At 36.2% G+C, this 14670-nt stretch overlaps 1 protein-coding gene across 1 annotated transcript; it reads left to right on the top strand.

Moving 5' to 3' along the window:
* Positions 1-1520: 1520 nt before the first annotated feature.
* Positions 1521-14637, top strand: LOC100549070 (terminal nucleotidyltransferase 4B-like). Its single transcript, XM_031555398.1, has 7 exons — positions 1521-1666; positions 6501-6547; positions 9565-9685; positions 10687-10794; positions 11951-12079; positions 13368-13581; positions 14501-14637. Exons 1-7 carry the CDS (start codon positions 1577-1579, stop codon positions 14635-14637), a joined length of 846 nt encoding a protein of 281 aa, XP_031411258.1. The 5' UTR covers positions 1521-1576.
* Positions 14638-14670: the final 33 nt, after the last annotated feature.

Genomic DNA, 14670 nt, shown 5'->3' with positions numbered 1-14670 from the left:
GAAGGGTTGTGCTGTGCCACACCTTCATGTCTCCCCAGGTCCCTCGGATTTATCTCGTGCTGGGCCTGTGCTGTCATGTACCCTCTGACAGCAGTGCATGCTCGGTTCTGCCTTGTAAAAAACATCGCTGTGGGCCAAATGGTGCTGTGGGTGTAGCCAGGCTGCCCCAAGTCTGGGCTTGAGGCCTTGGCAAGGTTCTCTCTGAGGGTGACCTGGCTATATCCCCGTGAGGAGCTTTTTCAGAGGCGTTCTTCTCTTTGCATTAGCCATAGAGAGCCTGTGGTGGTTGCCATCCCAGGCTAATAGGCTGTTGGCACAGTTGTCTTGCAGATGTTGGATGTAATTCCAATGCTGGTAAAAAGTAACATAGATATTTCATTCCTTGGTCTCTTATAGAAAGAAGCTTCTGTTGTTTGTAACATGCAGTGCTGAAGAATGCAAGACAAGTCATGGACTGAGTTCTGTCCATACCACGACTGTTAAATACACCTTTCAGATGTTTCAGTCTGTTTTTGACACCTTTGTACAACTTGCAGTTATCAACATGTGATTTACTTAAACACGGTTGCAGTGAGGAAGTGTTGGATCCTGTGTCTGATCTAAGGATGTGCTTCTGTGAATTACTCCTTTTTGGTGATCCTTTGGAGCTTGAAGGGAGGATGTGTGTGTACTTGGAAACTAGAAACAATACATTTAAATAAAATAACTGTTACTGTAATGATCATTACAGGGAACAAATGAAATTAATTTCACTACTCTGTGCCAGAGCTCCTCTGTATTTTGCTGGAATTAAGGTTTTTTTTGTGTCTGCTTTTCTGAATATGTTGTTAGTCTAGCTGATGATGTGTGTATGATACCACAGAAGTCTCCACATTGGTGGCTCTGTGTGAAGACTTTGTTATTGCAGCTCTAGTAAAGGCAATGTAAATGTAGCTTGCTGACTGCGAGCAGCACATGTAACAGGTACCTCACATCTGCCAAGTTGGTTGTCTGCTTGTCAGGCCTTGTTTCTGAGCCACAGCTGCTGTGTGCGTACTACTTACTTTCTTGTTATGGGGAGAGAATGCGTATTCAGTTTGTGTCTTGTCTAAACAGTAAAAGAAGCAGTTTTTCTCGCTCTAGTACTGGCACAATTACTATAAACTTTTTTGAAAGCTTGGGGCTGGAAACAGACTGATGCCTGGAACTCCCTTGCTGGTGCCAGGGGCAGGCTGGGAAGTGCTGGCTGAAAACCTCCTCTTGGAGCTTTTGAGCTGGATGTGCTTTGAGCTTACAGCTGCATTCTTAGTTGAAGACTGAAATGTTCTGTATAATGCTGACTTTACACAGTGCAACTTCTAATGTGAAGGTACTTTGGCTTAGAGTTGCTTCCATACCTATGGTGCAAGTTAGTGTAGGGAAGCTAATGGGAAACTAAATCTTGCTAAGTGTTGCAAATCTAGATTTAAAAAAAAAAAATTAAAAAAATTATTGCGTGATGCTCATAGACTGGTCCTTAACTAGGAGTTTTTGTTTTGTTTTGTTTTGTTTTTTTTCTTCCAGTCTTCATGAAGAAATCATTGACTTTTATAAGTATATGTCTCCCAGACATGAAGAAGAGAGAATGCGAATGGAAGTGGTGAACAGGATAGAAAACGTTATAAAGGAACTCTGGCCTAATGCAGATGTGAGTAGGACACTGTTCTGTTTGTTAAAATATAAAAGACAACATTTTGTGCCTGTTTAGTCTTTGAAGTTCTGAATAGTGAAAACACTGTTTATTCTCCTGTTTAAAAATAAATAAATAAGGCTTTCTAGTCAAATAAGAGAGGTGATGTTTATTTCTATGGTAATATAGGTCAACATTTTATATCACACATAAGAACAAAAAAGAACAAAGACAAGCTAGACCTGTAGTCAGAGAAAAGATGTAAGATATGGCAAAGTAATGCTTAATCTCATTAATAATTATTAAGATGAAGGTAGATTTATCAGGCAGGCAGACATGCTTATACTGTACCACGTTAAAAAAAATAAATTCTGAAACCCATAGCTTGACTGAAGAAGTCTGTAGCAGGACTTCTAGTCCAAAGACCTGCAGTCTTGAATAAGTGGAATGCTGTGCAGACCATAATGGGCAGTTAAACTGAATTGAAATATCTTACAAATGTAAATTATCTAAGTTTCTGTACAGAAAAAAAAAAAAAACAAGTCTGCAGATCTTTTCACTATATATTGAGCTTTAAATCTCTAATGCCACTTTCCACTGAAGGTAGGTTTTTGCCAGTGCTTTGTTCAGCTGAAGCAAGTTTCTCCTCTGTATTTATGAGCTGTGTATTTATGGTTTGTTTTGTTTATAATAAATGATGGATTGAAGATAAACTAGAAAAGCTTCTTTTGCATCTCAAGAAATTTTTATGGAGACACTGTTGGGTTTTTAGCATAACTGTCTCTACTAACATGGTGTTTGTTTCCAGAATGCAGATTTGTAGCCTTAGTCATTTATCTACAGATAAATATAGATAACACTAGCTGAAAATAAAGACTTGTTAACCAGAACAACAAACCAAATTCAGACAGCAAAATCTTTAGTTTAAGGAATGCACTTTGATCCTGCCACAGTAGAAGGTAATGTTATGACATGAGTGCCTTTAACCTGCTATTCATTTCAGATATTCCTAAAAAATTTTTTTTTGGGGGGAAGTGTTTTTAGAGATTGGCAGAATGACTACTGGAATTCAGTATGAGCTATGTGTATGTGTTTGTTTTAATGTGTAAAATACACTACTGTCTTCAAGGTAGTTCACATGTTACAGACAGCATGTTAGTGATGTAATAATGTGGAAAGAGCACATCAGTCTCTTGACTGACTCTCATCAGTCAAAGCCTTCATCGCAGAATTTTGGGGGATCAGTGCAGTCAGTACCACACATTTGGTAATTTTCTCTTTGAGGAGAAAGCAGTAATTTTTCTAATGGAACTATGCCAGACTTCAGTATATCTCACGGTGTTGTGTAGCTCTCCACTAACAGTGAAGAAACAAGGTTGTAGACCCTGTTCAAGAGCAGGAGTGGTGGGGTGTCACCGTGACAAGAAACGCTGCTGGCCTTGAACAGTTCTTACTCTGATGCACCTCACCAAAGACTTGTAGTGGTGGATTTCACTGAGAAAACACATTATTTTCAGCCTAGAAAAGATGCCACTGTTGTCCAGACTAGTTTATGTGCTGTAGGCTTACTAGCTTAATGGGGTGAGTGGATTTATTACTTGGGGATCTTTCTTTGTTACTGCTGGACTTTTGAATGATGCACGAGAATTTACTGCTTTCCAAGGTGTTCTAACCATCCGTAGGACAGACTTCTAACCTGTGGAAGCTAGATCTTTTATTTATTTATATATGTATTAAATATGTGACTTTGGGCCATTGAGAAAATATTTTTTTTTATCTATCTAACATACTATTACTGCTTTTTTGAAGCCATAATCTTTTTAAGAACTGGCATTGTGCCAGCTTATACCCTTGCAATTACACTAATGTCATTTTTCTAATTCTTTGCAGACCTGCTTGGGAACTAACTGCTGAACTTGACTTTTAACTTTGACAGCCATCTGTAATTTTCCAGTCTTTTCAGTTAATCACTAAACTTTTGAAAATGTTACTGGTTTAGTACTTCCAAAATTCCAAAATGAGTACATGCTCTGAGAAGGTGGAGTGGTATCTGGTCCAATGTCCTCTGCTGTAGCTGTAGTGCAAAGTGATTAGTTAATGTTTAAGCTGTTCGTTTTGACTGATAGATGCAGCAAATCCAGCTAAAATAAACTTTCAAGTTAAACATACACATTCAGCTTTGCGGATGTTGTAAAAATCTGATACCACGGGAAGTAAAATCAGGCTTCATGAATCTAATTGTGTAGAGATAGTGTGGAATGTGTGCCCTTCTTTTTTTTTCATTTTCCAGTTTCACATCAAAAAAGGCTGAAAAAGCAAATGAAGAGGGGTAGAACTAGGTATCCTAAACTGTTACTTTATTTATAGAAGTTAGCAATTGTGTCATTTGCTCTCTTACTCAAGGGAATGTGCTTAGAAGGAAACATTCCTAGTAAGTGAGAACTGTTCTTGGCATCGGCAATGCTCTGACCATAAGAAAGGCTTTAATTACACTGGAACTGAACAACCCAAAACATTAAATGAAGGCATTTAATGAAGGCACAACGGTTTTTGAGTAGTTGAATCTGAAAAGCTGAGTATTGAACAAGTACTTCAGTGGAGCTTAGGATGCATTTGTCATAGTGCCCTCAGCTTTATGTCTGAGTGTGTGGCCTCACTGAGATAGTGTTGCATACTTCATGCACTTCAGTTATAAAAATACTACGATTGGAAATAGTAGGACTGTTTATTTTATAGACTTCAGAAAATTCATATTTTAACTTAATGATGTAGCAGAAAGAGGAATTTAAATTGGCTATGGATAGATAAGTTCTTTGTCCTGATGTGGGGATTTTGATAGGAAAGACTTCCCAGTGTTTTGTGGGTTTCCAAGTTCTGTTCTGCATAGTGAGGACATATTTGGACATGTACCATTGTTAAAGCTCCTTCAGGAACTCCGGAATTTAACTCGAACAAGTTTATGGAGATAAATACTGACAGCAGTAGGAGTCCATTGCAGTACTATGAAATGCTGTCCTATGAATGCGTATTCTTACCTCTGTCTGCACAGAATAAAAATAAAGTGAACAGTATTGGAGCAGTGTAAAAACCAACACATCTCTCATAACAGTATCTTGCATTTGGGATGCTTTTAATGTGAAAATGGCTACACAACTACCATGGATTAAATTCTACTTTGATAATAAATCTAAATCTTTTAAAATATCTGTTCTGATTTCCCCACTCTTCCTCTTCCATTTCTGTAGTTTTGGTAGATGAGAGAGGGATTGGAGTGTGGGTGTGGGTTTCTTTTATAATAATTCAGTTTCTCATACTCCAAATTATTGTACAATAGCAGATGTTCTCTCATTCCTTTCAGCAAAGGTCATATATGTTGTATCAGTAAGTTTATGAACATTTCCAGGATTGTTTATTCAATAAGAGCTTTCTTTGCTGTTGAGTGGAACACACTTTTTTGTTTAGTCATATGAAAGCATATTTGGACTTTCTTAACTCATCCCCACAGTGCTTGCTTTATTATGGAAAAGTACTTTTCAGACTTTTTTAGTGGTGGAATAAATCCTGATTTGTCTGGATCCAAACAGTTTGATAGTGCTTTTTATAATTATCATAAATTTAAAATTATTTTTATTACATTCCTATCTTTATCATGTCTTGTCTTTCTGTTTTTGTCAAGATTTAGTAAAATATTGATATTAGTGCAGTAACATCTCTTGCAGTGTGAGCAGCTATGGACCTTGAACATTAAGTTTATTGCAGTTGTGTGCTTTTTGTTGGCCTTAAGAGTGAGAAAGGTTAAAGAGTGAGGTGATGCAAAATAATCAAGAGGAAGAATTTGTGTTCTGCTTCTTAGCCTTTTAAAGTGTAAAAGCACTTATTTACAGAACATCATCTTTTCCTGTCTCCCTCTTTTCTTATCCCAAAGGGAAAAAATATGAAAAGTGGGTCACTCGATGTACACATAGGTAGAAATCAAGCTAGTTTGTGAGACTCATTAAAGCAGAATATGTAACTGTAAGGTGGCTCCAGGAAATGCATCAGAAGACAGTCTAGTTAACAATTAGTCCAACTGTGTAGATGACTCTCCTTTGAAGTCTCCTAGTCCCCTCTGAGACTTGGATTATGAGTCCGACCTCCCAGTGAGGCTTGAGTACATTAAAGAGATGGAGGTTTCGGACAGCTTGTAATACATACACAATGTTTTAAACTTCCAGTGCTAATAAAAACCCAGCACAATGAACTGAATCTGCATGATCATGTGACAGTTCCTGAAGCTATTTTGTTGTTGTTTTAGGATAGAGTTGTGCTACCTATAATTCAGGGAAAAAAAAAAAAACAACAACAACAATTACTGAGTTTAATTTTCTTTTTTTTAAGTATGCAAAGCAACAGAAGTATATAAAGCTAAATTCTGAAAACCTGTTCAAAAACAGAAGGGTATACTGAAAGCAAAACCAGAATTGATCTAGGTTTTTTTTTTTTGTGTTGTCTTATGTGCGTGCGTGTGTGTGTTCTGTCAGTCATCAGTGTTTTAAAATCATCTGGTTAATGGCTTTGGCCAAACTTGGTTATAGTAAGAACTCTGACATTGCAGAAAAGGTTTAATAGGAGAAAAGTTGAAGTTGTTAACTTTATTATCTGTGCTTATGTAATAATTAACTATTTATACTACGTTAGATATGTAAATGCTTTGACAGAAAAGAGTGCTTTCTTTCATAACATACCTGCTAGCAATACCTAATTCTGCCGATGGAGGGAAGCAGTAATCATCCTTTACAAGAAACTGTAGAAAATTTGTTTGTCTTCTGAAACCTACAAATCTGATTTCTTACACACTGTTCTTGTGTTCCAGGTGCAGATATTTGGAAGTTTTAAAACTGGTTTATATTTACCTACAAGGTTAGTAATTTTGCTGTATAAGTTTCATACAGGAAAAAGGATATCCTGTGGAATCTGTACCCCTGTAGTGATTTATCCAGTATCCCACTATCTGTTACTTGTGCATAGATGTCCATACACTTCTTTTATTAAGAAGGGGTTGTGCTATTAATACTCTGCAGAACATGCAGAAATACAGTAATTAGTGTTATGACTGTAATACATCTATATAGGCTTCACATTATCGGTAAAAGATCTGAATTGTTACACTGTAAAAAAAGAAAATCACAGTTTTCTTTCTGACTTTATTAAGAAACTGAACCAAAATAAGAAGTCAACCTTCTTATAGAAAAGCCAAATTTCATCATCTAGAGATGAAAACACATAGGGCTACCTTCTTAATGTTAGCATTGAAGATTAAAAACATATTTATGTACAATTAATGAATATACCAATGTTATGGTACAGCAGTGTACAATTAACAAATATACAGATGTTAAGGTGTAATAGAGAGCTTGGCTATGATGTTATTACACCAAAGCAGGAAACAGAAATAATAGGTACACTCACCCATAACCTGGGCTTGTGCGGGAAAACTCCAGTGGAGTGGATCTCCAGAAGAGATCTTTCCCCACTGCTGGTCAACTCTTAAATAGGTCTAGGAGAGGTGCAGCCAGGCTCCACCCCTTCCTGCAGCACAGGTGAATTGCCTTCACCTGTGCTCCTGTGGCTGATTTACTGCTCATCTCAGGTGATTAATCAGAGGTTCAGGCTGTGATTCAGCAGTTCCTATACAATATATCAATGTTGTATTGTTTCTTGTCCTTTATCTTGTTTTGTGAAATCTGTATAGTAGTTAACCTCTACTTTTCCAAAATCTGTTACTAGTTTTCATAAAGAAAAGCTATTGATCTGTGACTTCATTGTCTTCTGTATAGAAATATGTAAGTATTTTTGGCAATTAAATAGAAATAAAATGAAAGGCTTAATCAGCTGCAGGAAATAAAGACCTTTATGTAGTATAAGTCTGAGATTAACATTTTAATTCAGTTCTGTAGATATTCCAAAATATTCTTTGGGAACATGAGAAATTAGTATCCAGTACTGACTGTGAGCGATACCTGAGTCATCTCACCTTCTGATGTCAGACCACGAGGGTTACTACATTCACTGTTTTAGTCTAAAGAGTTGCAGAAAACCTTAATTGGTCCTTTTTTTGTTTAAAAAGTTAGAAGGCCTACAAATATGTACTGTTTTCTGACTTGGCCTCATCCTCCGCCTTTTCAACGTAGATTTTAAATGGGCTTAATTAAACTTGATTGTACACTGGTAATGCAGAAGATTCCTATCCACATGACTAATAGTTATAGTTCTGAACTGTATTTGCTTGACTGTTTTGAAGTTGATGGAATAACAAAAAAAGGTTTGTTGTTTTCTACTTGATTCCATATACTTTGTTTTCTCCATACTGGTTTCAACTGAGTTTTTGGCAGAGTGTGTTTTTAATTCTGTTACTCTGTGCTAGAATTTCTTTAATATCCTTTTACTTATACAAAATCTTCAGTATCAGTTTACGTGATTGTTCTGCTGCTGGGTCTTTGTATAATCTTGTAGGTAATATGTTTCCTCAAAGTGATGAGAGGGCTGCCTTTTCTTTCTTAGTGTGCATAAGACGTCTCCTACTGCCACCATCAGCATTACTAGTGTGTTAAACACTAGTTTAGTTAAAGTAAATTAGAAGAAAAGCGTTCAGCACCATTTCCTGCTCTCCAAGCAGGTTTAAACATAGTTTCTGGAAACGTGCTGAGTGCTACCTGTCCTTGTCAGCTAAATGGTATGCAGTTGAACTGGTGCTGAACTTGCCTGTTGCTGACATTAGTTGTTGTCAAGAGATGTTTCATCTAGTGCAGATGTAGTTTCTTTGAATGCCTTGAGAATGTTAGAGCATTGTTATTTGTGAATGAGCAAACCTATGAAATCTATGTGGAGAGGAAGGGGGAAGGGTAGGGGTAGTGTTACTACTTTTTTTTTTCTTTCTACTATATTCTATTATGTAGTTCTCCATATTCCTGAAGTGACCTTAGCTATACTTAATTATAGGGTTATACTCTTGCCTTCTTTGCATAGGAAATAAAGAAAAAAGTTGAGAAGCAAAGAGAGAAAGAGTAATTAGGATTTCAGCTCCCTGCGTAGCCAAATGAACGTCACTGTGCGTTGGTGGGAAGTGTAGAGGGATGGAGATACTTCTTCAAGGAGCTGAGTTAATGAGTGAAGTTAATTTAGAAGGTTTGATCTTATTTAACAGCTTGTTGCTTCCTGAAAAGTTGCCACGTTTTTCTCACTCCTTCCCTGCTCCCTGTTGTTAGCACTACATGCCAGCTGCTTACTACGTGCCCACTTTGGTGCTGGGATCATCTGGAAAACAACCTTTGAGTTGTGAGGAGGCAGGAAATTACCCCCAGAGTGTGGGTTTGTTTGGTTTGATTTGTTTTTTTTTGCATGTGGAGGGGAGAGGGGTTGAGTGGGTATCGGTTTCTGCCAAGCTCATTAGTATATGAATTGATTTGCTGTAGATTAGACAAATACCAGACTTGGAGTAAAGAGGATAGGACTGTGCATCTGGGAGAGGAAGATGGGAGCAGGGCTTTCCCTTTCAGTGACTAGCTGTTAAACTGACCTTAATGATGAATACAGCCCATATATGATTCACAGTTATTTACATTCTTGCTCTGAATTACTCTGGAGAAGCTGATCCCTCTCTGCTGACTGTGTGATGTGAGGGGGCTCATGTCTGACTTGGGCAAGCCGGTTGATTTGTTTGTATGTCAGTCCTCTGCTCTTGGTAATCAGAAATGTTCTTTATCTTCCCAAGCGTAAGAGTTCACCCCTACCCCTTTCCAAAGAATATAAAGAATAAATTATTTGGCTAAGCTGCATTCCATCAGCTTACTTGTAGTTACATGTGGATATCAATTGTCTGTCTTTTTGGTGTATTGGTCTTTTAATTTCAATATATCTATGTTTTCTTTTCATTTCAGCGATATTGACTTAGTTGTGTTTGGAAAATGGGAGACGTTACCTCTTTGGACCCTGGAAGAAGCTCTTAGAAAGCACAATGTAGCAGATGAAAACTCAGTAAAGGTTTTAGATAAAGCAACTGTAAGTTTGGGAAAGAAGGGTGTTTCCTTTTTTAAGCTAAATTTCTAGACTAAGGAAGATCGTTGTTAAAAGGGTAAATACTCATAAGCAGAAGCTACTTCACATATACATTCAAAATAGGACCTTTTTATTTAATGATGGTTTTTATTTCTGACAAAATAATTGATGGAGTTCCAAAAGAAACATTTCTTCTACTGGGAAAAAGTCTTTGGAGTTTCCACACAGCACAGCACATGCTTGCTTTGAAGTGTGGTTGTGCTAGTCATTAAGGTGAATTAATGTGATCAAACTCGTAAATTTCTGGACAGAGTTTGTACATAAATAAGTGAAATAGATGTATTTTTTATTGCAAGTAAGCAGACATAATATGCTTTCATATAGAATTAATAAGTACAGTATAAGTATTACATAAATATTTAATGGTATTTCTTGTGCAGGATGGGATTAATTCTATTCTGACTTCCTCCCTTTTGCTTGTTGTAAGACTGTTAAGGGTGTTGAAGTTTAAGCAGGTGTCTGATTGCTATCATTAGTGAAAGACATAATTTGGAAATCATGCAGGTGGAGATAGAATAGAGTGCTCTCAATACCTTCTGCTTCTTGTTTAAAGATAATTTTGCTGAGGAATCTGTGTCTTTTCTTAAGAGTATGTCTTACCATTTATTTCTTAAGCATTTGTCTCCCTCTGGTGTTTGTTTCTCCTACTAGAACTGCACTACACCAGAAACTGGCTAAAGCCAATGTAAAATAAATAACTTTGAAGCTGAAGTGTTACGCTTTGTTAAAACAGTATAGTAAACTGAAAACAACATATATGAGTTAAGAAAGCAAAATTTGAATAGATAGGCAGAGTGTGTTCATAACTAGTTAGGAGACCTGTTTTTTTTATTTGCCTTCTCTATGAATTCATAAGATATATCTGTTTGATTGATGCATATCACTAAGAATGAAAACAAAGGTGTGTTGGAAGTGCATTGACTTAATCTGTCTTTCTTTTGCAGGTACCTATTATTAAATTGACAGATTCCTTCACGGAAGTAAAAGTTGATATCAGTTTTAATGTACAGAATGGGGTTAAAGCAGCACAGCTCATCAAAGATTTTATCAAGGTTAGGCAATACTATGATAGAGCTATAGAGCTCTATATTCATGTGGTGACTTAATTTGATTGTTTTACTTTGACCTGCATCCTTACTGCAGATACGCATTCACAGTTAGTTTTCGTTGTCTGGTAGTACTGCATGTAATTCTTAGGTTTACTGCTATAAAGACATGAAAAGAGTAAAATGTACAAAGACGTATGGAAATGTTACAGTGACACAATGACTAATGAAAATGCACTAATACTGACTTTGAATGTTCTGCTCTTTTAACTGTGGTTCCGTGAACATAAAAACAGTAGTGCTCTGCAGTCTTGTAGCAGGTAGGAATAATCTTGTTCTAGATTGAATATTGTTCCAGTATACAAATGCTGATTAGGTTAGACACAGCAAGTTATTGTTCAGGAATTCCCTGATAGCTGTCTCACAGATACTTTCACCTTTTGGGTTTTTTCTCCATATATTGGATGTATTACAGTTTTCTGGATATATTATAGTATCTTTATATACTTTTTTCCTATTCAGTGTATTGAATACTTGTGGAAGATGTTTTATCAAAATAGTAGAAAATGTTACTTGTATGTGTAAATGTTCTGTGTAAGGATATGAAGTGCAGTCTCATTTTGGTGATATGGTATTGGTTTTCTGCTGCTAAGTGCTTTGTTGTTTTTTTTTTCTTTTTTTTAGCCTAACTAACAACAAGAAAAAGTATTTTAATAGTTAAATAAGCAAAACTCTTTCAGGAAAATCTGTAAGTCTCAGTAAAGCAAGCACTTTAAATCAAAATGATAAGAAATCGTGTACATCTGTCTTGGAAGTTACCTTGCAATTCAATGACATTATCAAGTATTGGGGGATTTTCTCAGTTGCTGTAGAGCTAGATGTATGGACTTCAACTTGTTAATCTTTGATTCTTTTATGTATACGTAGTAGTAAGTATGAAAGAACTCAATTTGCTCCTACACTGTCTTCTACTTAAACCTATAGAACTTTTATAGGAGTCTTTGCTCAATTTTGGCATAATAGCCTTGAGTACTTGTCTGTCTAGTCCCATCTGTGTGTCCTTACATAAACCTTCCTCCTAAAATTTGTATATGTGAGGCTTTCTAGCATCAACTGTTTATATGTATCAGGGTATCCTAACACTTTTGTTCTTCTTTTTCAGAAATATCCTGTATTACCATATCTAGTTTTAGTATTGAAACAGTTCCTGTTGCAGAGGGACCTTAATGAAGTATTCACGGGTGGAATTGGTTCTTATAGTCTTTTTTTAATGGCTGTCAGTTTCCTTCAGGTAAGCTTAATGAAATCTATTATTGTTGATGCTAATGGGCATACATTAAAGGATTTAGTTGCTAAACTTAATAATTTAATCCCTTTTGTTTGTGGTTTTGCCCCCTCTTTTCATTTACAAATAGTCGCATCACAGCTGTCTTCTATTCTGTCTTCCACACTGCTGTTTCTGGAATTAGAGGAGATGTTTGGAACATCCATTAGTGTATCGATACCAGGTCTTGAGCGTGGTACTGTTAGTGTTAGATACAGCTGCTCTTTATAACACTTGGTTTTGAGATCATATGTTCTGTATGTGGTTAAATGAATACAATAGAATTTTATTTGCTTGTTTTGGTTTTTAACCTGGTATAGAATGAAGATTTTACTGTCTGTTAAATATTAGAGAACAGAATTCATAAGCTAAATCCATTTTGTTATTTTGGGCTGAGAAAACACTGCAGAAGTACAAAGTAGCAAGTTCTCTCTTCTAGCCTCCTTTTTTTTTTTTTCCTTGTATTTTATCTTACTGTTTAACTATGTTTATACACTATAAGTGTGTGTGTATATTTGTGCTTTTTCACATTGAAGTTACTTCTAAACCTGACCCTTGAACTGGAAATCAGTGTTTGCTCAGTGCAATTTTCAGTTGACAAGCGAGCAGAAAAGAAATAAATGTAACAGGCATATCTTTTTGAAACAAACCCAAACCTCTCCCATTCCCTTTTTTTTTTTTTTAAATTGTAACTAGTGACATGTCCATTTACAAAAACTGATCCAGTTTTATATCAATTACAAAATCAATTTGTAATCTCTTAGGCTGCATGCTTAACAGTAAGGGTTAATTTATATAGCTTTGTAGATTGAAATCCTGTATTTGTATTTCAAACCCAGGTTTTTGAAGATCAAATTGATTCTGGAGCATTCTTTTTTGTGTGTGTGTGTGTGTGTATATGAACTCTGCCATTGGCACTGAAGTTGACTTACTGAACTGAAAGTTCAAATACAAACTATATTAATATTAGAAATGCATTTAAAATTCAAATATAAAGGCAGAAATACTTGCCAGCCTTATTGTAAAGAGGTAATGAGTTTATAAAAGCTTTGATTACGTCTTGTTTCAAAGAGGCAGGACAGCTTTATCAAGAATAGTTACTACGTTCAGATATGTCTGCTTTATTATTATGTGTTACTTATTATATTTCAACGTGCTTGCCTTGAACTAGAAAAGAATATAAAGGTAAATAGAAGAGGACTTACAGGCACTTGAAATATTAAGAAAATTATTTTTTTTCTTCTCTTCTTAATAGCTGCATCCCAGAGAAGATGCCTGCACACCCAACGCCAACTATGGTGTTCTTTTAATAGAGTTTTTTGAATTATATGGACGTCACTTCAATTATCTGAAGACTGGAATCCGAATAAAGGATGGTGGCTCTTACGTTGCCAAAGACGAAGTGCAAAAAAGCATGCTAGATGGCTATAGACCATCAATGCTGTATATTGAAGATCCATTACAGCCAGGTATGCTCACAAACCATGCTTTTCTGTGTTGACGAAGAGAATGCTAAATTCAAGAGTCAAACCAAGGAATAGTGTAGTGACCACCAAAAATCAAAGAAATGTTTGTTTGTGTCTGAGAACACAAGATGCACTCAATGTTGTGATTTTTATTTATTTTAAATGTTCCTAGCAAATGCTGTCTTGCCATTCAAGAGTGTGCCTATGCTACTGTCAGGAAATTTGGGTGTAAGAAGGCATACCAAACAACTTCACAGTCCTCAAGAGTTGTGACAGCAATATAGCTACAGCAGTGCAGGCATGAATGTGGGCTGGCTGTGTGTGCATCTCTGCATCCCTTCCAAGCCTGTGCCTGCCTCTGTCACGGTTGCACCTTGACAGGTTGTAAAGCACTGCACGGGTGCTTTACAACATATGCTTATGCCCACTCTTCTCATTTACAGAATTGCAGAATTGTAGGGCTTGGAAAGGACCTCTGCTAATCATCTAGTCCAACCCCCTCTCTGTGATTCTTTAGAATTATGTAAACACAGCAATTGTATTCTGTCTTGTTACTTTTGTGTTAAATTCAATTGTTAACATGAATGTTGGATTCTGAAGTGGTAAATGAAGTGCTGTTTTAGAAAAGAGCGTCCATTCTTCCAATCTGTCGCCCAGGATAGCACTGTTACATTTGTAATACATGCAGACCTGATTTTTATTTCTATTTGTATTTTTATTCCTGTATTAAACTTCTACCCTTTTCAACTTCTGTACGTGTAAATATCTGTAGTAGTCTTGTATTGTGAAAGTTTAGTGAGAACTTAAGGACAGTTAAAAAAAAAACAAAACAACCAAAAAAAAAAAAACCAACGTAAACTAGTCCCGTCGGAAAGCAGATAATCATGGTTTCAGTTCACATATTATTTATATTCTTATTTAAGTAATGATGTTGGGAGGAGTTCATATGGTGCCATGCAAGTGAACAGGTCTTTGATTATGCCTATGTTGTTTGAGCCATGCTACGTTTCCCCAATTACGACTAAATTATTATCCCAACAAACGAAACTAGAAAGGTAAATTTATAGAGTCTAATCTACAGACATTATTGCT

Source organism: Meleagris gallopavo, chromosome 13, assembly GCF_000146605.3.
Source record: "Meleagris gallopavo isolate NT-WF06-2002-E0010 breed Aviagen turkey brand Nicholas breeding stock chromosome 13, Turkey_5.1, whole genome shotgun sequence".
Classification (NCBI taxonomy): Eukaryota; Metazoa; Chordata; class Aves; order Galliformes; family Phasianidae; genus Meleagris; species Meleagris gallopavo.
Note: the sequence above shows the minus strand (reverse complement) of the source record. Positions and strands in the feature narration are given on the sequence as shown.

Excerpts from the sequence above, each read along its gene's own strand:
- LOC100549070 (XM_031555398.1), top strand. The coding sequence starts at position 1,577 with ATGTCTCCCAGACATGAAGAAGAGAGAATGCGAATGGAAGTGGTGAAC. Across the intron at positions 1,667-6,500 it reads AACTCTGGCCTAATGCAGAT|GTGCAGATATTTGGAAGTTT; the intron begins GTGAGTAGGACA and ends CTTGTGTTCCAG. Across the intron at positions 9,686-10,686 it reads AGGTTTTAGATAAAGCAACT|GTACCTATTATTAAATTGAC; the intron begins GTAAGTTTGGGA and ends TTTCTTTTGCAG.